This window comes from Eublepharis macularius, chromosome 7 (genome assembly GCF_028583425.1).
Source record: "Eublepharis macularius isolate TG4126 chromosome 7, MPM_Emac_v1.0, whole genome shotgun sequence".
NCBI classification, from domain to species: domain Eukaryota; kingdom Metazoa; phylum Chordata; class Lepidosauria; order Squamata; family Eublepharidae; genus Eublepharis; species Eublepharis macularius.
In genome coordinates, this window is record NC_072796.1 from 8,477,262 (window position 1) to 8,502,005 (window position 24,744).

Genomic DNA, 24,744 nt, shown 5'->3' on the forward strand with positions numbered 1-24,744 from the left:
GATGGCGGATTCAGTGTCAGTCAGTCCACTGGCTGATCCTCAGTGGGTCACAATTACTTCCATCTTCCTGGCTGTCTGAGGGAGCAGAAAGGGGTCCTGTCCTCATGGAAAGATGAAGGTGCCTTCTCCTCTGCAGGAGCTGCCACTGCAGAGCGCTGAATGCAGGATGAGTAGGGTCAAGAGAAGCAAGGAGGGGCATCAGAAAGTTCAGGGCTGCTGCTGAAGCTTCTGCCCAAGTAGGATGATGGAACCACAGTGGCAGGCGCAGAGGCTGGGGGCACTCTTGCAGATAAGCATGCTCCCACTTTCCTCCCATCCTCCGTGGGGTTTGTGTGGCGGCAGCATTAGGGCTGCTGTTGAGCATTCTCTTTCCCCCTTGCCAGGCCTTGGGTAAGGACTCTGTGGAAGAGTGGAAGAGGGAAAATGATCCTGTGCGGCAAAGGATTTAGCCAGAGGGACTGAGATTTGTCGAGGGAAATAAAGCTTCTTCCTGTTCCAGTGTTGCCAGAATGCAAGGGGTCCTGTTGCCCTGAAATCTCATTCCCACCGGGAATCCTGGATCTGTAGTCATCTGTAGACATCTCTGTATGGATTTGAATAGGCAGAGTTCATGATTCATTGGGCCCTAGCTGGTCATGGTGGCTGGCTCTGCTTCCAAGACTGCCATTTTGAAATAAACACCAAGGATCAATAGATGCGCTCTTCTTCTTTCCTTCTTGTGTACCCCTGGTTGCTGAATCCCTTCTGTTCTTTTAGGGAACAGAATTTATGGATAATCTGGCTAAATGCCTTCGCTACTATGTTGCTGATCGCTTAAACAATGATCCAGGGTGGAAAAACTTAACAGTAAGTTGCATGCTCCTTATTTCTGAACTCATGGGCCTCGTAGTAGCTATGACTGGAATGTCATGTTGTAATTTTGAGAGAATGTCATGTTGTACTTTTGAGAGCCAGTTTGGTGTAGTGGTTAAGAGCAGCGGAACTCTAATCTGGAGAACCAGGTTTGATTCCCCACTCCTCCACTTGAAGCCAGCTGGGGGACCTTGGGTTGGTCACAGCTCTTCCAGAGCTCCCTCAGTCCCACCCACCTCACAGGTTGATAGTTGTTGTGGCGATAATAATAATATACTTTATAAAATGCTGAGTGGGTATTAAGTTGTCCTTAAGGGCGGTATATAAATTAAAAGTTGTTCTTGTTGATTCGGTTTCGTTTTCTCAGCCATGCCGGACGCTCCTCTCGGCTGGTCCGGGAGGAAACGACCGGGCACCCTGACCGGGCGGCTGACCCGCAAGGATTAGCCCCCAGGACTCCCAGGGAGGGAGCCAGGGTCCGGGACGCGGCGGGAAGAACTCCCCGAAATCAATGCGGGGGGGGAATTGCCCGTTTGTCCCTATGGAGGCCGGCAGATGTGCGCGGCGCCTCGAGTGCCGCCGGGCAACGAGAAACGGCAAGTAAAAGAAACAGGCGGAAGCCTGTAAACAAGCGAATCCCTTCTGTTCTACAAGCGTTTGTGAAGGAGAGGTTGATCTGAAGAAGACTCGCTCTTCCCCTTCGTTGAGTTCCAGAATTTTGTTGGCGCCCCCCCCCCCCCAAAATGGCAGCAAGGAAGCAAAGTCCCGCTCTCGGTAAGTCAATCTCGGTTACCTTGCAGAAGGGGGAGTCGCTCGAAGAGTTGGTACGCAGGGCGGTGGTGGAAGCTATAAAACCCTTTGTTGACAAGCTGAACGAAACTGATCAAAGGGTGGGCTCAATTGAAAGCGAGGTGAAAACCATTAAGGCAGCAGCGGGGGGGGCAGAAAAGTCTGCTCTGGAAAGTGCGTCACTTGTGAAGGCTACAAAAAAGGAGCTGAAGTTGGTGGAGAACCAGCTGATCGGGCTACAGGTGGAACGAACGCAGACAATTTTGCGTCTCCAAAACGTGAAAGAGGAGGAAAATGAGGATCTGTGGGATTTGGTCTCGGAACTACTGGCGACACCCGCGAGGACGACTAAAGAAGAGGTCAAAAGCGCCATTTTGGAGGTCCGTCGGGCTTCTTCAAAATATGCAACAAAGCGACAGTTGCCTCGTGAGATCATTATTGACTTTTCATCTAAAAAGATCCGGGACACCATCCTATATAACTCATACAATGCGGATTTGGACTTTATGGGTTTGAAAGTCAAGATTTTGAAGGACGTTCCATTTCTAGTCCGGAAACGGCGTTTTAAATATAAAAAGTTTGCAGCACTTCTGAGGGACCATGGAATAAAGTACAAATGGTTATTCCCGGAAGGAATATGGTTCAGATATAAAGATCAGGCCTATAAGATATTATCAGAAGATCAACTAAAGGATTTTGAGAATAAAAACCCAGAACTCTGCTGCACCAAGAACGAAGAAAAGGAGGAGCCGGAGGGGGGGGGGGGAGGAGAGCATCGCAACAGCAGTTGCACAGAGAGAATTGCGTCCGGGACCTAGAAGGGGGAGGAAAGTTTAATCAGAATTTGAAATGTTTATTCTCTGTATGATTAACCACTCCATCATTATTTTATGGAGCTATTTTTGTATTATGACAGTATGAAGGGAAACATTGAAGTGTAGTGTTTAGTGTTTGTAGTTCATTCCCCCCCTTTTCTTTTTCCACCCCCCCTTTGTCCCTTCCCTCTCCCCTTTCCTTGTGATAGTTTTGTGTAGTGTTTTGTAGCTATGAAAAATAAAAAATTTATTAAAAAAAAAAAAAGTTGTTCTTGTTATTATACTTTTTAACATACCTAGGTTCTGGAAGATGGGGTACCTGTTAATGTTAAATTGTTTGTGTGCTTGAAATAGTTTCTCTGTATGGATTTGAGCATAGAAATGTTGGAAAAATCAAGAATACTCAAGTTCATAATTTTGAAAGAGGTTCCTAATTTAGAAAGTATTGGCTTGAATCTGAGGTAAAGTGAGCCTGGTGGGATTTGGACCTCTTTGAATCACCATATCACATTTGAAACAGTTTCAAAAGCAACTTGCCATCTGGAGGGGCTTCAAAAATGGTCGCTGTATGTGGTACAACCACCATTCTGTCCGCTCAGAGTGGGAGGGTTGCTGTGGGCACATTGGTCCAAGGAAGGAAAGGTATACCCCTGCTACAGTGGATAGGCATGGGGGAATCTTAGAAGCATTGCCATTGGCCAGAAAGCGCCTCTTGTTTCTGAGTCCTGACAAAAGAAAAGGCAGGAAGCTGAGAGGTAATAGAAACTGGGCTGTTCTGTAGTTACTGCACATGGTTTCGGGAATTAATTGAAAATTATTCTCCCTCATGCTTAACGAGCATGTATGATGTGCTTTCAGTTTTCATCCAGAAAGGTTGTCCACAATTTGGGATGCCCAGGGTTGACTAAAGATATTCATGGTGCTGTTATCTAGTGGGCATCCTTTTGTGCTCTTTGTTTTGTGTTTATTTCTCTCCCTTGCCTCTTAGGTTATTTTATCTGATGCCAGTGCTCCCGGTGAAGGCGAACACAAAATCATGGATTACATACGAAGGCAACGAGGTAAATCTCTGAAGATTTGTACATTGGGGGGATGCTTTTGGTGGAGGCAACATGGCAGTCTGATCTGAATAAATCTTTTTTTTTTTAGCTCAACCAAATCATGACCCAAACACTCACCACTGCTTATGTGGAGCTGATGGTAAGTCCTTGTTGAGGTTTGACCAGTTATGTTAAGAGTGATGCATATGTCTGAAGAGGACACTGTTTGTGCTGAGCTTTGTGCTTGAAAGATGTTCTGTTTGTAAATTGTGAATTCCTCTTTGGGTCTGGCATTGAACTTCAGGATTCCTAACGATGATTGAAAAGTTAGCTGTGGTTTTTTTCCTCATGCTGTTGACTTTGTGATTTGCTCAGCTGGCATCTATTATCTGACTTGAACATGTCCTGAGGATTAATTACTTAACCTGGGTTCTAACATTAGCTGGTTCCCACAAATCTAGCAGGTTTGCAGGTCTGTGAAGATTGAAGATTGTACAAAATAGCATCTTTATGTGAGGTCTTCATATGTGTGCCAACTATGACGGCCAATTTTTGGTAGCTCCCCTTTTTGGAACCTCTCACAGCAAGTTGCGGTGGCACCGATTCATAAAATCTGTGTCTGTACATGGTCTCTGTGGTGATGCAAACCTGCCAGCGTCCCTTTGTAAGCATATACAGGAGATCCTCCAGCTGATTAAATCAGATCCAAGTATCATGCTTAGAGGCATTCTTCTTTAGCTGCTAAGAAAAGAGTGTCCTAAAACTACCACCAATTGATTTGTCAAACATCTCTGAGAAACTGCCATGATTTGTAGTAGGCGAGATAACTTCAAATTAAGGCATTTATAGGGATCTTGCTAGTCCTTTCCTGTTCCTTGGCACCTAGTTTGGTGTAGTTGTTAAGAGCAGCGGGACTATAATCTGGAGAACCAGGTTTGATTCCCCACTCCGCTTGTAGCCATCTGGGTGACCTTGGGTCAGTCACTGCTCTCTGGAGCTCTCTCAGCCTCACCCACCTCACAGGTTGATTGGAGATAATAATAACATACTTTGTAAACAACTCTGAGTGAGCATTAAGTTGTCCTGAAGGGTGGTATATAAATCAAATGTTGTTGTTGTTGTTAGTTGAGATTTCTCTGTTTTCCCTCTTGAGCTGATGATCTGATAAGTTGATTAATCAGTTCCATTCAGGCTGTGAATCTCCTGAACTGGTCATTTGCTTTTAACGAGATCAGCGTATTAATCCTAAACTCCCCTCTTCATGGTTGTCTAGGTACACTAAGTGTGTGTGATATGGTTTGGAGAATAGAACTGAGCTATTGCTGTCGTTAGCTACTTAGGCGTTTTAATGTTGGACTATGTTTTGTTTTCTTCTGTAGCTGACCTCATTATGCTTGGATTAGCTACACATGAACCCAATTTCACTATAATCAGAGAAGAATTTAAGCCTAATAAACCAAAGCCATGTGGTCTTTGCAACCAGTTTGGACATGAAGTTAAGGAGTGTCAAGGTTTGCCAAAAGAAAAACAAGGAGAGGTATGCTGAACAGTTGAATTGATTCCTTCATGACAGCCAGTAGACAATTCACAAAGAATGAAATGGTTGGAGGCTGCTGGACAGATCCTTACTGGGCCACAGAGTTTACTGAGTGGCCCCGTGCAAGTCATTATATGCCACCTTTAGCTATATCTTTGGGTGGCTGCAAGGATTTGTTTTTAAAGGAAATGGGCTTGCACCTTGATTAAAGTTCCCAATTTGCATTTAAGATTGACAAACTACTTTTAAAGCTTGCATACAAATCGGGTGTCTCCCTCCCTTTCTCTTTTCAGCATGATCAGTTTGCAGATAGTCCTCTTGGCCTGGAACAAGAATTTATTTTTATTCGCTTAAGCGTTTTGAAAGAAGTAAGTAAGATAAGTTACGTGATAATTAACTTCCAGGTTTTCCTTTCATGCGATGAGGGTTGTTGTTTATGACTTAGGCTGTAAAAACAGTAAGAAGTAAAGTAAGATATTAAGATGCTTTTGAGCCAGGGCTGCAGGCCTCCATCCTCCGAGTAAGCACCACTGACTGCAGTAGGGCTTACTTCCAAGTAAATGTAGATAGACTCTAGCTAATTTCAAGTCCACAGATGTTAATAGAAATATATTGTCTCTTCTCTCTCTTTTAAATAATTCTAGTATTTGGAAAAAGAGCTAACGATGGCCAGTTTGCCTTTCACTTTTGATGTTGAAAGAAGTATCGATGATTGGGTGTTCATGTGTTTCTTTGTGGGAAATGACTTTCTTCCACATTTGCCCTCATTAGAGATCAGGTATGGAAAACCCCTTTATATGCTGAAGTACTCAATAAGTATGGTGAAGGTGAGGGTGGTGTATTGAAAGTAACCGGCCCTGGCTGGGCCCCAGCTGTAGGAGTGTCTGAATCTGTGCAGTGGGATGTTTTACTTACGTAACAGCGGGTTTCTATGCCGTGATGTCACAATCTGGTTTTCTTTCTTTTCTAATACTGTTCATTTAACTCGGTGGTCTCGAACACCCGCTAAGAGTTTATGTTTAAGTCGTTAATGGGAAACTACTTACTTAATGATAGGGTTTATGCAGTTACTTTATGTTTCTGTATTTCTCTAACGGCAGCCAAAAATCTAGCAACCCTATATGTGACTCCATCCATCTTCATTGCTCAGTAGCCTGGAAGTCTCAGCAGTTGGAGAAACAGAATCCTTACTAATTAGGGGGGAAATCAGCTCCTGTCTTAAGTTTTAAAAATTCAGGACAACTTAAAAATATGTGGTCAGTTGATTCAATACAATTGAAGTTGCAATTACATGTCCTTTCTCAGTATGGAATAGCAGCGTATCTCCCTGACAAGACTGCAGATATTTCAGAAGTGATCTGTCATAAGGCATGTGTGGGTAATTTTTTTTTTTTTTAAGAATCCTGAAGCCCCCTTTTTAGGCAAGCAATTATTTTGGAGTCTAGCAATACAACTTTTTTGCAATGTTTACTAGACCAGGAGCACAATTTAGCTGTTGAGATATTCTGAGGCATTTTAAATGCAGGAGTTCATATAGTTGATAATGAATTTGTGTGTAAGAAGTTGTGTCATCAAGACTCATCGAGTCTTGATGAGTCTGTTGGCCCTGAACCTGGCCTCATCCATCCTAAGCGATAGGTTGGTGTGATCTTTTCCAACCCCTTTCCTTTCTAGCCCGCTGCATAATAGCAGTGAGTACGTCACACACATGAGGAGGCCGGTTGCTTCCAAATCAAGCCTGTTCCTCTCTCATTTCTGGTATCACGCGACCGATGACCTGGGGAAGGCTTCGCTGGTTTTTCTCTGATAAAAATGTTATGATTATATGCCAAGTGCTAAATTCTGTGCACTAGTTCTTAAACGACGGGATTTGCATCATGTTGTTAAAATTGATCTCTTCTTTTAAACTGTATTTTCTTTCTGATTAATCTATACGCTGGTCTTAGGACTGTAATAAACATAAAACAAAACGGCCTGGGGAGAGAAATGTTGCCTCTGGCTGATATATTTAATTGTACGTAGCATGCTTTGGTGATGTGCAAACTGTGACTTATGTAAGTCATTTTTGTCTTGTGCTGTTTGATGCATTACCATTCTCACAGGGTTGCTTTGGAATTGCAGTGGCAGGGCAGCTGGGCAGCAGTGCTTCACCTGAGCAACTGTGCAATGCTTCCATGATGGTGATTAGATTGCTGGGCTGCAAACAGAAGCAAGCCGCTGTTGTTCGGTTGCAGTGCTGCTCTCAAAAAAGACCTCAAGTGAGGTCCAGCTATTATGTGTCGTATTGTTATGAGCCCCCCTCTGCCACCCCACATGCATGCCAAGGCTGTCATTCTTGCATCAAGATGGGTAGCCGTGTTAGTCTGTCTGTAGCAGTATAAAAGAGCAAGAGTCTAGTAGCACCTATAAAACTTAACAAAATTTGTGGTAGGGTATGAGCTTCCGTGAACCACGAACGCTCATACTCTGCCACAAATTTTGTTAGTCTTATAGGTGCTACTGGATTCTTGCATCAGACATTGATCTCTTAAGTCTTTTCTGGATTTGTGGCAGGGGGGTGGGGCTTCTACTTGCATCAGAAGAGTAACGGTGGTGTTCTATTCCTTCCTTAAGGGAGGAGAGTATAGATTCTGTTTCGTGGTCCCTGAGTTGTACCACAAACAAGTTTTGTGTGCAGAAACAGTTTTAGAACATTCTAGAGCTCTGACTAAAGAACTGGTGCTCAAAGCCTTCCTGCAAGGAGAGAGTTTTGGTTCTCTGTGCATATTGCAAGGAAAGGAGTGGATGTCATTTGGCTCCGTTGTTTTCTGACGGCTGTCCAGTAGAGGTAATTTGTGGGGGGGGGGGGTTGGAGGGTTGTACTTGAATATGTGGATATGGTCAGCATTTTATTTATTTGAGGTCGATCTCGATCTCTCTCTGTCTTTTGTAATGTGTCAATAGTGCAATGGCTTAAAACATTGCTATGTTTGCAAGACAGGCTCAGCATCCCTGGTGAGCCAAATCTCTACCAGCTCCATCCAGGCAGGATCCATTGAGTGGAATCTGGTCCAAAATAAGACTGAGTGATTTTATTTTTCTATAATAGACCAACATTTGTCTTACAGAGAAGGAGCTATTGATCGTCTGGTGAACATATATAAAAACGTTGTACACAAAACTGGCGTAAGTGATTATCCCCTCTACATTTTAATAAGAGCTCGCAGACTACAAGGGGGAAAGATAATTAGATTCTTTTACAATTTACAGGGGTACCTTACAGAAAATGGCTTTGTCAACCTACAAAGAGTACAGATGATCATGTTAGCTGTTGGAGAAGTCGAAGATAGCATTTTTAAGAAGCGAAAAGATGATGAGGTAAAACTTTGTGTGTGTGTGTTGTGATTTTATTTTTCTTAGTTAACCAACAGAAACTAGTGTAGTTGAACATTTTCTTGGTAGTCCAGAGTGCGTGAAACAAAACATGTTTTACCACAGATTTTTTTCCCCCTGGGGAGTTTACACCAACCAAGCCTTAAGCAGAAAATGATTGTACCATGACCAGAATTTAATTCAACCTCCTGAGGAAAATCATCAGCAAGATGCTCAGTGCAGAAAATTAAATGGAGCAGACGCCCTTATTTTTTATGTCACATGTTGGATCCAAAACAACCTGGGACAGTTCCATGGATAAAGTCTGCATAAATCTTGAAATCTCCCATAACTATTAAATGGGGGGATCAGGTAGGGAGCTCAGTGGCAGACTAGGTGGATGGCAAACTAATAAGATTCCTGAACGCTGCCTGGAACTCAGCAGTAGGTGTTTTGCTTACCCTCCACCTTGAAGAAGAGTTCCAGTAAACACAGCGCCTGTTCACTTGTTGCAGTGAACACACACATATAACTTGCATGTACATGCAGACACCTGTTTGCAAGAAAGATCCAAAACACATGCACTTTACAAGGACCAGTATCTGGGTAAATGTGGGGTTTAAATCACACCTGTACATATGTTGAATGTAACATGAATGTGTGCATAAAAACAGTCAAGTGTACACAGATTGTTGACTTGACTGTTTTTATGCACGCATTCATGTGTACACAGATGGTTAAGAAAGGGGGTATATTGTTGTAAAATGTTTTTGAAATGTATGTGAACCCATCCAATAAATTTTTTTAAAAAAAAGTGTACACAGATTGTGTGTATGTTCACTGTAACTTGTATATGGGGCTGCTTGCACACACTGCCTTGTGGTGTCTCTGTGGTTGTGTTTGCGCTGCTTTGTGTGTGTGGTTAAGGGCCACATATTGGGAAAGCCAGTTGTAATGATTTTAAGTAAATGCGTGTATGTGCCTTTAAATGCTTGGTGTGGTATAGATGAAGAGTGGGGGTGAAAGAGAGGGATGAGTGAGTGAGATGATTGGCTCAAGACTGAGAGTGGGCGGAGTGAAGGCAGTTTTCAGTTACTGAGTGGAGAGAAAAGATTCAGTCAGGGCAAGAGAGGCCAGCTGGGTGCAGCCTTAGTATGGCTGCTTCCACACACGTTGGATAATCCACTTTCAATACCCTTAGTGAACATTTGAAACTGATTTTCCATGTGTGGAACAAAAAATCCACTTCAAAAGGATTGCGAAAGTGCATTGAAAGTGCATTATTCAACGTGTGTGGAAATGGCCTACGTTTAAGCAGAACTTCTGAGAGAAATATTTAGTCAGAAGAAAGCAAGCAAGCTGTGTGCAGCCTGAGCTTGTGTATGTTGTCTGAGAGAAATATAACCTGTGTGGAAGCCTGAACTGTGTGTTTGCAAAAGAACGTTCATTCAGGGAAAAGCAGGCAAACTGTGTGTGCGCCTGAGAAAAGGTCTTACTTGTAACTGAGGGAGAAATTAATATCAAAAGCAGGCAAACTGTGTGTGAAGCCTGAGCTTGTGTATGTTGCCTGAGAGAAATATAACCTGTGTGGAAGCCTGAACTGTGTGTTTGCAAAAGAACGTTCATTCAGGAGAAAGCAGGCAAACTGTGTGTGTGCGCCTGAGAAAAGGTCTTACTTGTAACTGAGGGAGAAATTAATATCAAAAGCAGGCAAACTGTGTGTGAAGCCTGAGCTTGTGTATGTTGCCTGAGAGAAATATAACCTGTGTGGAAGCCTGAACTGTGTGTTTGCAAAAGAACGTTCATTCAGGAGAAAGCAGGCAAACTGTGTGTGTGCGCCTGAGAAAAGGTCTTACTTGTAACTGAGGGAGAAATTAATATCAAAAGCAGACAAACTGTGTGTGAAGCCTGAGCTTGTGTATGTTGCCTGAGAGAAATATAACCTGTGTGGAAGCCTGAACTGTGTGTTTGCAAAAGAACGTTCATTCAGGAGAAAGCAGGCAAACTGTGTGTGTGCACCTGAGAACAGGTCTTACTTGTAATTGAGGGAGAAATTAATATCAAAAGCAGGCAAACTGTGTGTGAAGCCTGAGAGGAGATCTGTGTGGCTGGGTTTAAGTAAAGTGACTTTAAGAATTGAGAACTACTCTTTTGAAACCATCAAGTTTTAGAAATAATATGAAACCAATATGCTTCTTTTAAAAATAAAAGTTTATTTTGGGTTTTTTTTTAATATCCCAGAGTATTTGTCATCGCTATATCCCATAGTACCATGAAAAGTCTGACCCTTGGGCATGTTACTAAAAGGAGAAATTTAAGTTATTCTGGAATTTAATTCCTGGTGGCAGCAATGTACCGAGAGGGGGGCAAGAATAAAATTTTTAAAGATCAAATCTACCCAAGAGAAAGAAAGGGGTCGTAACACCAGTGAATAGTAAATAGATGCTGTTGGTTATAGTGTGAGTATGTGCTTAAAAGGATTCTAGTTGAGTCTGTATGGCAACTTTCTTCATAATAGGAAAGATGATACAAATACTAATGTGCATATCTGCAAATATTATAAATATTTCTTTTGTTAAAACAAAACTGTACAAAATAACTGTAACGTTATCAGCTTTAGATTTTTGTACATTGTTTCTGTTCTTACCCACTCATCCAATTTAATACTATTCCAGTTCAGTACAAAAGGTTGCCATATAGTAATAAAAGATTCTTGTCAATTTTTACACTTTCTTCTAATATCTTTATTCTTGACTTCAGGAAAATTTCAAAAGAAGACAGAAAGAAAAAAGGAAGAGAATGAAGGTAAATATAGCATCTAGATCCCCTCCCTTTTTTAAAAGAAAAAATACTCTGAGTAAAGCAAACATGGCACTTCTTCTAGGATGATATTATAAAAGCTGCTGAGGTTAGTCCATGGATATGCACAAGCAGAGTGGGATTTTGATTTTTTTTTATTTGAACGCCTTATATGCCCCAATCGTTTCTTGTGTAGCTTGCCATACAATAAATCAAGAAGCCATGGTTTTCCCATTACCTAGGGGTGAGGGCAAAGGGTCCTTTTGCGTAGCCACAAGTATGAAGGGGGAAGAAAAAAGAAGAGAATCCAGGTATGTCCCCTCCCTGTGTGCTTTGGAGGATGGTGGAATTGAAAAAAAAATCTTTGATGTATTTCTCTTCTAAAATGATGTGAAATGCTTTGAAAAGAATATTTTAAAATATTATTTTAGTTTGTCAGACATAATTCCCTCAGACTACTTTCAGTTAATTGTGAAATAACTGCAGAAGACTGTTTACATTAATAATTAACTATAATTTTTATGTACTGTAAAATTAATGACTCTGAAATCCTCTCCTTCCTTCTTCATATTGCGTCTTCTGCAGCATGTGGAAGAAACAAGATTTATATTTGATATATATGTACCAGTGTGTGTGAGAAACTCATTTCAATTTGTGCTAGCCTTCATTTTGTGAAGATGAAAAATGAATTTTTTTAGGATCAGAAGCTATTGATCTTTCAAAAGCAGGGTCTGATTAGAGAGAGTTTATGCTCCAGCTGATTTTCAAGGAGATTATTTCAGTGGCAAAAGATGGCACTTACGTGTGTGATGGAAGAGCCTCCGAAGAGGTTTGTTACAAAGGTCAGCTCAATATCCAGATTTACTGATAGCCCTTAATGTTGGTGTGCTGAAAGCACATTAAGTTTCTGTTTTTGGAGAGTTGGAAGCATTTTGGAAGAAGGGATCATGCTTGTGGGTGTATACATGTATTCTCCAGTCACCAATACTAAACAGGAGTAGACTTGTTAGTATTGTTTCTTCTGCTTCTGAAAACCCCAACTGTACAAAGACAAGACTGCTTCCAAGTCCAGATGATAAAGACTTTCTTTTGCTTTGTTTGTGGCCTCCATTTTCAAATCTTTTATTTTTTTTTCTGTTTTCCCAATTGACAAAAATGAAGGTACAATTGCCTTAAAACAGTGACCTTCAACCTTTCCACACCTGGATCCAGTCTTTTAACACCCACACACACACACACCCACTGGGATCATGAGACCCACTGGCTTGCAAGCATGTGACAGGAACTAATGTGATATCACAGTCACATGACCAGAAAGAGCCCAAAAAGGAATTCTCTCCACTGATGAATGACCATATTTAAAGCTCAGTATTTAATGCTGAGTGTGTTTATATGTAATTTTTGCTATATACAAGATTTTAAAACATAATTGTAATAGGTATAGCAAACAGTACAATTTTGTCTGCTAAATAATGTTTTCCAGGACAGAGGGAAAGGAGTTGGGGTGGGGTGAACCTTTCCCCCATCTTTTAAATTTCTAGCGTTTTTTCCTGTGTGCATCCTTTCCTAAAGATGTTGCCAGTTGTTCTTCTTCCATCCTGATACTCCAGTGTCACGTGAGCTACTTACGGGAAGAGTGTCTGAGGTTTCAGTTCTCAGCGTTGACCTGAAACATCATAAAACTTCTCAGAATTACCTGGCAAAACTGTTTCTTTTTTTCTCCCTGACTTACTGGCACTAATAACATTACAGTGCTCGTTAGAGAGCGTGACTGTGCCATCCAGATACCAGCAAGTGCACTAGTAGCAATCAGTGAAAAGTGCAGAAGACATGCCTCTTAATGGAGTGTCTGGATTAAGAATTTAATTTTCTGTAAACTGACTTGATAAACTGTTAATACCATTTTAAGCTTGAATTTTTAAAGAAACACCAACTGAATTTTTAAAGTCAGGATTGCCTTACCTTTATGCAACATGAGACAGCCAATTGCACTGCTCTGCATGTTAAAAATCACGCCACGCCCCGCCCCCCTCGCCCCCCCGATCACCACCACCAAACGCTATTTTCTCTGATGGTCAGGATTTCTTCAAAGCTGTGCATATATGGGTTCAGTACAGGAGTGGGAGGTTGTCAGGGGGAGAGTTACTGTCTGAAGAATGAACATGCTTGTTAAAAGATGCTCTTAGATTAGCTTTAGCCTTCCAGAACTGTGCTTTAAAAAGCTCTCAGGAAGCAACAGTGATTCGTTGCTTCCTGAGAGCTTTTATGATGTCATGGCTATAAGCTGACTGGCACATCAAGAAATCCCTGGTTCATCTCTCACCTATGCCTTGAACAAACCTCTCTCTGCCTCAGCTTCCACTCTGCAGTTATGGGCATAATTCAGCCCTGTAGATGTAAAGCACTTTGAATACTTAAAAGCAATATATACATGCTGAGTATTAACCACATATTTATGCATTTCTATCTTGCCTTTCTACTTTAAAAAAATCCTCATGGTGATTTAAAACATTTAAAATTACACCCCCCAAAAAGTTATTATGTTGCATCTGTTTGTGTGTGTTTGTTGAATTACCTATGTATTGTATTTGTTTGTGTGTTTGTTGAATTGTTTTTATACTATTTTAAATTATTTAAAATGTTTGAAATTTTTAAATGTTTGCCACCTTTGGGACCCTGTTTGGGTAGAAAGGCAGCATACTGATGTTTTAAATAAATAAATGAAATAAATATCAATAAGATTGTAAAAAAGTAGCATCAGCACAAAAATTATTAAAGTTCCAGTACCTACCAGTAAGGAGCATCAGTAGTGTAAACAGAACAAGATGGGTAGCCATGTTTGTCTGTAGCAGTAGAAAAGAGCAAGAGTCCAGTAGCACCTATAAGAACTTTCGTGAGTCACAACAACTCGCTTCTTCAGATACAGCTAGAAATTGTATCTGAAGAAGTGAGCTGTGGCTCACGAAAGCTCATACCCTACCACAAATTTTGTTAGTCTTACAGGTGCTGCTGGACTCTTGCTCTTTTCTAGTGTGAACAGAAGTAAGAGAAACAGTGCTTAACAAATCCTTTTATGGCATCAATGAACTGTTTAACAGCAAATGCTCTTTGCTGTAACAAGGTTGAACTTAGTGGCCAGCTAAATGTAATCAGTGGAGGTTCCCACCAGTGGGGGGGGGGGGGGCAGCGGGAACTGACCTCTGTTGGGATGGAGACCAGAGTGGCAGCGGCTATGTTTTTTTCAAATTATGCTGATTTTTCTGATGGCCAACCCCCCTTCCCTAGGCCACCAGGGCGTTTGCAAATTTTTTAAAAAATTGTCAATTTCAATCGATAGATCAACCTAGCCTTGTAATAAAAGGTGCAGCAGGTGCTCTGAATTCCCATCTTTCATTTTTTAAAAAAAGATTCTAGCCCTTTCCCTTGCAGAGAGATATAAGGAGAAGGCATATTTCCACACAGGAAGGGGTTATAGACTTTTTAAAAAAATGAACGCTGGGAATTCAGAGAACCTCCTGTATATTTTAATTACAAGGCTAGGCTGATCTATCAGTATGAAATTAATGATTTTTGAAATTAATGATTTTTAAAAAGTAAGTTTCTAACCCCTTCCCTTGCAAGATAGGCCTTTTTCCTTATATCTCTCCAAGGGAAGAGGTTGGATACTTAACTTTTTTAATGAACGCTGCGAATTCATAGAATCTGTGGCACCTATTATTACAACAGTAGGTCAGTATATTGATATGAAATTGACAGCTTAAAAAGGTCAAAACAAAACCAGGAAGGTGGGGGAGGAGTGGATCAATGATGATGCATGTCCAGTCATCAAAAAGTGGGTTGGAGGTGGGTGGGAAGAGGTGGGACAAACAAAACTGAAAGAAACATTACACGTGAGGAAAAAAATCAACTCAGTATCGCTTCCAGAAAAAGATAGGGGTACAAGTGGTCTCAAAAGTACCAGAAAACAAAATGGGAGAAAACCAAAGAACTCAAATCAAAAACTAAAGGCGAAAAAAAGAAAGTGGAACTCGGGATAAAAGGAAGTAGCATGGGGCCAGAATTGACAGGAAAAAACCTGTGTGGAAAACCCTGAGGTCTTGGTACACAGGCAGATTGATACGGGAGGTTCCACAGTATTTGGAGCTTTATAGGTCAGTATTGGTGCCTTGAACTGGACCCAGAAACAAATAGGTAACCAATTAAGATCTCCCAGTGTGATTACTCTGGCATCTTCCAATTAACTGTCTGGCTCCCATATCATGTGAACCAGTTGAACTATCCAGGCATGCAGTGACAATCCTATGCCCAAAACGTTGCACTAAATTAACTTTGTCTATTTTGGAATTTTGCAAGTTTGCTTCACAAAACAGTGTTTGCTCTGGCGATTTCTGATAACCCCTTTTCCAACTGTATATTTCCTCCATGTAGAGAGAACAGCATTCTATGGCTGGTGGACAATTCACACCACAGCCTTTAGGGAGGGGAAACAGATCAAGCCATCAGCCAATCAGCAATCCAAGACAAACGGCCTTTGAAATGAGAATGCAGGACAGACAGAACACAGTAAGTGATTGTTACGAATTTCATTGCAGAATTGGTGAAAGTAATGACTATGCAAATTTAAGAAGGTATTGTGGTTGGTTTTCCGCTCAGTGGGACTGTTCCTTCACCCTGGGGGTTGAACCTGGGGTGAGATCAGGAGTGGCCCTTGGCTATTCCTTCTTCAGATACCCTGACCCTGGGAAGGAATAACAATAGAGACGATCACACGTTTAGCTAAATGTAAAGTCTCCCTTTTTTAGTCATGAGGTTCTTCCTATGAAGCGGGTGGTGAAGAGAAAAGGGGAAGAGGGTGGGGAGGAAGTACTCAAGCCACTCCCCCCACCCCCACCCCGCGCAGCAAAGTGATGAGTGAACAGCCTTGAAGTAATTTGCAAGTTTTATTCACAACATAGGGAAAGCCTTATTCTGAGATGGTAATGTGTTGTCTTACTAGGGGCGCCAGGTTGCCCCTTATGCTTTGACAACCACCTGCTCCATTCAGTACCAGGAGCAAAAATTGGGAGGAGGGGGGTAAACAGTGTTGCATAGCACCACTTCTAGCTGGAACTTGGAAGTGACATCAACACATCTGCCATGTGATGCTCTAGGAATTTCCCTGATCTCCATTGTTTTTTACCTAGAGCAACGCAATGATGCCGCTTCTGGGTTCCCACCGCAGTTTTGCTAACCTCTGTCCCTCAAGTGTTCCCTCCACTGTATGGAGCAAGGCTAGCAACCTTATGGCTTACCTAAACATGCCATTCGAACTAAAGTTAATCATTAATCAGCAGCTCCAAAAGAAGGGCAAATTAACTTATTCACATCACCTCTGTGGAGCTTACAAAGGTCTCTGGCCTGTTGAAAAGGACTCTGAAAACAGTTGCTCAGAACCCTGTGTTTTCCTGCTTGCGGTAACTACTGCACTTGTGAAAAGATGGGAGGCAAGCATCTGGCTCTAACAGCTGAATTACATTTAGCACATACTTAATTTCCCTGCTTATTTTTTTAGTCTGATAAATAGCTGATCTCTTCAAAGCTGTGCATCTACCATAGGGTATTTCTGTGTTGTCACAATCACACAGCTTTGAAGAGATCAGCTAAAAAAAAATAAACAGGGAAATTGATAAAGTACCTTTACTTTACTATTTTCCCTGTTTATGTTTTTAGTCTGCTAAATAGCTGATCTCTTCAAAGCTGTGTGATTGTGACTACACAGAGACATCCTATGGTAGATGCCTAGCAACGTGTGGAAGTTCTGTTGATAGCGCTTTTCAGTGTGCTGCACCAGCTTTCTACCCCATGACGTTATCAGTCCCTGCCTAGTGAGTCTCAAGGGAACCTAGTAACAGCCCTTCCCCACCTGCCCTCCCCCCATACTCATGCCTCCCCACCTTAAAATTGTCAGTTTTTGAGCCTGTATGTTTAACTTGTGTGTATACTAAATCTGTACATGTATATGTGTTGGATAAGTATTGGTGCAGAGTAGAAAATTTACACAGCAGATAAAGAATCACGTGTGTTCAGCTTCTAAAATAAATACTTACTACATATAGAAAAAATAATAAAGGTTACATTGGAGATAAAATAAAGAAGAGCTAACTTAGTTCCTACATCCTGGAGATAACGATCTAACTGGAGAGCAATGGCGTCCTGAGTAAAGGAAAGAATGTCAGTTGCCCCCCAATAAACCTAGATCTGTTCATTAAGCATGCAACTGCCCTTTTACCCTGGCGGGAAGAACAACTCGACATCTAACTGGTCTTACGCAAACTAGTCTCTGACTAAACACAAAAACTAACTCTTTCATGACTGAAGAGAATGACACTTGTAAAAACCCAAACAATATGTTTCTGTGTACATTTCACTTCTGCCAAGAAAGCATGCTCTGAGCATAGGGAAACCTGGTTGGACTCTACTCCCAGGGCTAAACTAGAAGTGAAAAGCATCCTTGTGAGGACATAGCCACCATTTTAAAATGATTGAAAAAGGCCGTGAGGGCAAGACCACAGCTCATTGATCTGAGGCAATCTAGTCCCCCTCCCGCCTTTTCAGGTGCTGATACAACCATGGGGGGGGGCTGTTTTAGCACGTGAAAAGGTGGGCGGCAAGCGCACCTTAGCCCACTGCCCTGTGGGCCTGATCTTGCCCTTGCAGCATTTTTAAACCACTTTAAAATGGTGGTGGCATCCCTATGGCAGAGATGAGGATACTGTCACATCTAGTTTGGTGCCCCATTGGATATTTCCACTTTAAAAATTCAACCGTCTTTTAAGGAGCCTTCCTCCAGCTTAAATGGGTCTTCTTTAACTTAAGTTGGAGGAAGGCTCCTTAGGTTGGAGAAGACTTCCACCTTGATTCCAAAAAAAAAGTTGGGGTATAAATATTTTAATTAATATAAGCATTTTACTCAGTGGAGTAGTAGGATGGGGTAGGATCCACTTCACTGTGTCCAGGAAGTTAAAGCAATATGTATGCACCAAGCATTGTGAGTTTGGTTACAATAATGTGAATGTGTACTCATCAAAATAATACATAAAACAGTCCTTAGATCGAAGTTCCCCAACATGGCACTTGGAGGCTCATTGACACCCTCCAGTACTTTCCCTTGGAGCCCCCTGAACTTTTCAGAAAGTGAGTGGGTCCACTGTATGGCAGGGCTTGTTACTGACTGCTCTGATTCTAATGAAAAGTTTTTCCACTGGAAGATGAGGAGGATTGGTGAGCACCTGGGCTTTCCTAAGTCATTGTGTGGTTTCATTTCTTCTTCTGGCTTTCCTTCTTTCCAGGAGGTGTGAGGAGAGAGGTATTCCATTTAGCTCCATCTCCTGTGGCAGCCATTTTGGGTTTGGCACCACATCCTGTGGCAGCCATTTTGGGGTGCCCTTTTCACCTCTCACAATTCCATAAGTGCTTGCAGGCTTAAAAGGGTTGAGAAGTCCTTCTTTAGATTATTCCTTTTTTGGATGCCAGAATCCAAAAGGCTAGTTTGGATAGCCCTTTTGATTCTGGATAGATACTTTGAATATGAGCCAGTTTGGTGTAGTGGTTAAGAGTGCAGGACTCTAATCTGGAGAACCGTGTTTGATTCCCCACTCCTCCACTTGAAGCCAGCTGGGTGACCTTGGATCAGTCACAGCTCTCTCAAGGCTCTCTCAGCCCCACCCACAAGGTGATTGACATGAGGATAATAATAACTTTGTAGACTGCTCTGAGTGGGTGGTAAGTTATCCTGAAGGGTGGGATATAAATTGTATGTTGTGGTTGTTACTTTAAGTATGCCTAGATGAATTTTTCCTTCTTTCTTATGGTTGACAAGACCCCCCATCAATCGTATGCCATATAACAGTCTCCTTTTGAAAGTTCCCACCATTTCCGAAGTTGTTGGCAATATTGCATAGATGGGGATGCTGTTTTAGAACCGAAATCCTCTCCTGGGCACGTGGAGGGCATGGTTCTTTGGGATGTCAGCCTTTGTTTCTAAATATAATCACTTTGTTTTCCGTTCCTTATGACAAAACCATTAATTTTAATTTGAAAAATGTAGTCAGTCCTTGTCTTTTAACTCTCTGCACAATAACTGTGTCCCCAGACTCCTTCATCTTCTCCTAATACAAGCTTCACGTCCAATGATACACCGGGAGGCATTAAGCGAAAAGCAGAGGACAGCGACAGTGAACCTGAGCCAGAAGATAATATCAGGTGATGCGTTTAGTATTTTTTTAACACGACGTCAGAAGGAATGCTGCTTCATTAATGCTGTTTACCCTATATCGCTAATGGTTTTCTGTGATCTTTTTATCCACTGATAATTAATGTGGAGGGTTGGGATACTCAGTAAATTCCAGCGAGATGTATCGGCTATAGCTGTTAAATTTAAGTGTCTCCATTAGTATGCGTAGAGGTTTTCGTCCTAAAAGCTGCTACTCCCTTTGAGACTCTGTGCCAGATTGGCTAGAGGGTTCAATATTCAGCTGGGCCTCTGTGAGCAGAGTGTCATTCCTTTGTACTGTAAATTAAACTTTCTAGTTCTGCAGCCAGATGCAGATTGCTTCTTTTGGTAGAGGAGCATATGCTTTCAGTGGGCAACGCCCTGGGTTCAGACCCTAGCCTTTCCAGTTGCAAGGATCTTAGCAACTGGGGGAAATCTTTGTTTTTTCCACCAATGATCTTAGAGAGTTACTGACAGTCAATTGGGCAGCACTGATGTCAGGTCTTGCCAGGTATTTTCCCCAAGCACTTAGAATCATAGAGTTGGAAGGGGCCATACAGACCATCCAGTCCAACCCCCTGCCCAGTTCAGGATCAGCCAAAAGCATCTCTGACAAGTATTCATCCAGCCTCTTCTTGAAAACTGCCAGTGAAGGGGAGCTCACCACCTCCCTAGGCAGCTGATTCCACTTTTGAACTACTCTGACTGTGAAAAAGTTCTTCTTAATATCCAGCCGGTACCTTTCTCCATGTAATTTAAGCCCAATGTTTTGGGTCCTCTGCTGCCAACTGGAACAGCTCCCTGCCCTCCTCCAAATGACAGCCTTTCAAATATTTAAAGAGAGCAATCATGTCCCCCCCTCAATGTCCACTTCTCCAAACTAAATATTCCCAAGGCCCTCAGCCTTTCCTCATAGAGCTCAGTCTCCAGACCCCTGATCATTCTCGTTGCTCTCCTCTGCACCCTCTCGATTTTGTCCACATCCTTTTTGAAGTGAGGCCTCCAGAACTGCACACAATACTCCAGGTGCAGCCTGACCAAGGCAGTATAGAGAGGGCTATGACCTCCTGCGATTTCGACGCTATGGCCCCTTGGATACAACCCAGGATTGAATTGGCCTTTTTGGCCGCCACATCACACTGACTGCTCATATTTAGTTTACAATCCGCTCTTACCCCAGGATCTCTTTCACATATACTACTGCCCAGAAGTGTATCCCCCATCCAGTATTTGTGCTTCCCATTTTTGTGGCCCAGATGTAATACTGTGCACTTGTCTTTGTTGAATTGCATCCTATTCACAGCTGCCCACTTCTCCAGAGTATTCAGGTCTTGTTGAATTTTAATTCTATCTTCTTGGGTGTCTGCTACTCTTCCCAATTTGGTATCATCAGCAAATGTAATGAGCACCCCTTCCACTCCTTCATCCAGATCATTGATAAAAATATTGAAAAGTACCGGGCCCAAAACCGAGCCCTGCGGCACCCCACTGGACACCTCCCTCCAATCTGATGAAATCCCTTTGACCACCCCTCTTTGGGTGAGGTCCTCTAACCAGTTCCCTATCCACTGAACTGTCCTATATTCCAGTCCACAGTCTTCCAGTTTGCCCATCAGAATGTCATGGGGGACCTTATCAAAAGCTTTACTGAAATCCAGATAAATCACGTCAACAGAGTTCTCCCAATCCAGTAAGCTGGTCACTCGATCGAAGAAGGAAACCAGGTTGGTCTGACAAGATCTGTTAGGAACAAAACCATGCTGACTTCCCCAGATCACTGAGCGGTCCTTCAGATGCTTACAGATTGATCCCTTTAAAATCTGTTCTAATATCTTCCCAGCCACAGAAGTCAGACTGACCGGCCTGTAGTTTCCCGGGTCATCCTTCTTCCCTTTCTTAAAGATTGGGATAACATTCGCTCTTCTCCAATCTTGTGGCACATCCCCAGTCCTCCAGGAGGCCTTGAAGATGATGGACAGGGGTTCTGCAAGTTCTCTAGAAAGTTCTTTCAGCACTCTTGAGTGCATCCCATCCAGCCCAGAGGATTTGTATTCATCCAGTGCAGCCAGATGCCTCTCCACAACCTCTCTGTCAATGTCAACTAGCCACTCGGGTGTCCTGTCACATTTTCTACTATCTCTAGATGTGCCTAAGTTCTTCAGGGAGAAAACAGAGGCAAAAAAGTCATTAAGCCTATCTGCTTTTTCTCTGTCCTGCATCAGAGTTTCTCCATCTAGTCCCAGCAGCGGTCCAATTGCCTTGCGTTTGCTTCTCACATATCTGTAGAAGTTTTTCTTATTGAAGCGAGCCCTCCTGGCCAGACCAAGCTCATACTGAGCTTTGGCCTCTCTGATGGCTGATCTGCAGTACCTAGTAACCCTCATATACTCCTCTTTAGAGGTCTGTCCTTCTCTCCATTTCCTGAACAATTCCTTTTTCTCCCTTAGCTTATTCTGGAGCTCTCTGTACATCCACATCAGTTTCTTGGAGCCCTTACCATGTTTCCGTCTTGCTGGGATAGTGAGGGCTTGAGCTTGCAAAAGCTCATGTTTGAGAAGAGCCCACCCTTCACTCGCTCCTTTCCCTTCCAGCACACTCCCCCACGGAATGACTCTCATCAAGCCTCTTGAGTTCATCGAAGTTGGCCTTACGAAAATCTAACCTACGAGTCTGGCTATGAACTTCCTTGGCCCCCCACAGCAACTGGAATTCAAGGAGGACATGGTCACTTCCCCCTAAGGTCCCCACCACCTTCACCTCATCTACCAATTCTTCCCTGTTGGTTAATATCAAGTCTAGTATGGCCGAGCCCCTTGTAGCTTCCTCCACCTTTTGAAAAAGGAAGTTATCGGCCAGGCAGGTCAGGAAATTGAGTGATTCATGACACTTTGCTGAGCCTGTCTCCCAGCACACATCGGAGAAGTTGAAGTCACCCATAATTACAAGGTTTTGATGTCTGGATACTCTACCAATCTGTTCAAAGAGGGCTGCATCCATTTCTTCTTGCTGGTCAGATGGTCTGTAGCAGACTCCAACAATAATACCCTTTGTCCTTCCTCCCCTTATTTCTACCCATATGCTTTCCACTGGGCTGTCCACCCCATTCTCCATAACTTCTTGACAATCAAGCCCTCTCCTCACATACAACTCCACTCCACCTCTTCTACCCTTCCGGTTTTTCTTGAACTGCTACCCATCCACTAGCACATTCCAGTCATGGGAATCATCCCACCAAGTCTCAGTAATTCCTACTATATCGTAGCCCTCTGTTTACAATAGAAGCTCACGCTCTTCTTTCTTATTACCCATACTTTGGGCATTGGTATATAGACACGTGTAGCCTTGTACCTTTGTTTGACCTGTCCTACCCAGGTGGGTCCCCACTGTTTTCACTTCGTCATTGACATCGCCATTTTGATCGTCCCCTTCCCCTTGCGGCATCAGTTTAAAGCTCTCCTGATGAAGTTTTCCAGGTTCATTCCAAACATTTTCTTCCCTGCTCTTGAGAGGTGAAGCCCATCATGTGCTAGAAGGCCTTCTCTAAGAAAACCTATCCCATGGTCCCAGAACCCAAAGCGCTCCTGCCGGCACCACCACGTCAGCCAACGATTCACCTCAAGTATGGTCCGTTCCCTGCGCGTACCTCTTCCTATGACTGGAAGGATAGAAGAGAATACCACCTGTGCCCCCAATGCCTTCAACTGCCTTCCAAGAGCTTCATAATCCTCTTTAAGTCTTGCAACAGTATTCGCAGCCATGTCATTCGTTCCCACATGAATCAGCACAAACTGGTACTTATCAGCAGGCTTGATGAGTTTTGGCAGTCGGTCGGTAATATCCTGAATTCTGGCCCCTGGCAAGCAACACATCTCTCGGAATAGGTGATCTGGCCCAGAGACATAGCGTTCCATATCCCTAAGCAGAGAGTCCCCGACGACCACCGCCTTCCGTTTTTTTCCACTTCCGTGTGGCCCCATGTCCTTTACACACCCTCCTTCAGGTCTTTGCAGTTCTCCTTCCACTCTCATCTCTGTCACCATCTCTAGCACTTCAAAATTATAGGGCAAGGTCCCTGCCCCCAATGGGAAAGAAAGACCGTTAGGCTTTTGTCACGTTGATCCAGGAGAGAGGGGAGGAGGGAAAGGATGAGCTCTTCTCGGTCTCTAATGAGGTTGGTGCAGTCTCATCTGGAACTTCAAGGCCACGTTCGCAGGCTGGCCAGGAAATGGTGACCAAAACACCTGCAATATAAGCAGTCAACAAAACACGTTCCCTCTCCATGTTCTCAGAGGTACGCTGCACACTGCTGCAAGAAATTCATAACACATGGCAGATATCCTGGAGGTGTATCTGACAACTGAGTGAGCTTGACCAATGACCTGGTTTTGTCAGCCCCTGAATAGGTTGCACCTAAAGACTTGGATCCCAAGTAGTGTAAGATTGCTTCTGCTTATGCATGGGGAATCCCATTGCTATGCTCCTCCAATGGCAGCCTCTTTAAAATGCCTTCCCAAAAGTTAGGAGACTCTCCAAACTGTGTGTTTCAGTGGGGTGTGAGGCACTGGAGTTGTGAGGCAAGGGTGAAACCCTATGTATACATATACATGGGAAGGGAGCTAGTTCCAAGTCAAGTGCTCTTTGTGATACACGTTTTACTGGTAGGTTGGTTGCACATTATATAAGAGGAAGAAATAGGATAACAATGTCAATAGCATCAGGATTAGTTTACCGCAATGTGCTCTGTATGTGGCTGCCCTTGAAGACTGTCCAGAAGCTTCAATTTGGTAAAGAATGCTGCAGCTAGAATGCTGATTGGAGTAGGTTGTAGGGACCATATCACTGTAGTCTTGTTCCATCGACAATGGTTCTCTGCTTCCAGACGCAATTTAAGATGCTGGTATTGCCTAGGGGTGTGCAATCTGTAAAGATTTGGAATTCCCGAATCAAAGCTTCCCTGAAGCATTCGGATTTCTTCAGGAAGCTTTGAGGCCCAAGTTTAAAGGGCCCTTTCCCTGCCTCTTGCAAGTGACAGATCTCATTAAACTTCAGCTGGCAGGCGCAGGGGGATTCCCTGCCCCTTTCCTTCCGCTTGCAAGCAAGAACATCCCACCTCAACCCTCAGCCCCATTCCCCCACCACAACCCCACCCCACTTACCTTGGCCTGCCACTTGCTGCAGGCCACTGCAGCTGCGGAGATAGCAGGGCAGGGCAGCGGCGGTGGCTCCTGCCTTCCTCGCCGCCCTGCTGGCCACGCGCCACCAGATCTGGCCTTCCCAGTGGCCCTGTGGGCCGCTGTGGCCCCAGAGGAG

The 24,744-nt window shown here is 43.1% G+C and overlaps 1 protein-coding gene across 1 annotated transcript in view; it reads left to right on the top strand.

The window, feature by feature from the left end:
- The window catches only part of XRN2 (5'-3' exoribonuclease 2), a 111,716-nt gene that overhangs the window by 34,694 nt on the left and 52,278 nt on the right, over positions 1–24,744 (top strand). The window contains exons 6-16 of the mRNA XM_054984448.1: positions 757–846; positions 3,445–3,517; positions 3,606–3,656; positions 4,876–5,033; positions 5,327–5,401; positions 5,678–5,811; positions 8,141–8,198; positions 8,283–8,390; positions 11,145–11,189; positions 15,612–15,746; positions 19,315–19,424. Coding sequence (XP_054840423.1) covers positions 757–846; positions 3,445–3,517; positions 3,606–3,656; positions 4,876–5,033; positions 5,327–5,401; positions 5,678–5,811; positions 8,141–8,198; positions 8,283–8,390; positions 11,145–11,189; positions 15,612–15,746; positions 19,315–19,424 — 1,037 coding nt within the window. The remainder of the gene's footprint in view (positions 1–756; positions 847–3,444; positions 3,518–3,605; positions 3,657–4,875; positions 5,034–5,326; positions 5,402–5,677; positions 5,812–8,140; positions 8,199–8,282; positions 8,391–11,144; positions 11,190–15,611; positions 15,747–19,314; positions 19,425–24,744) is intronic.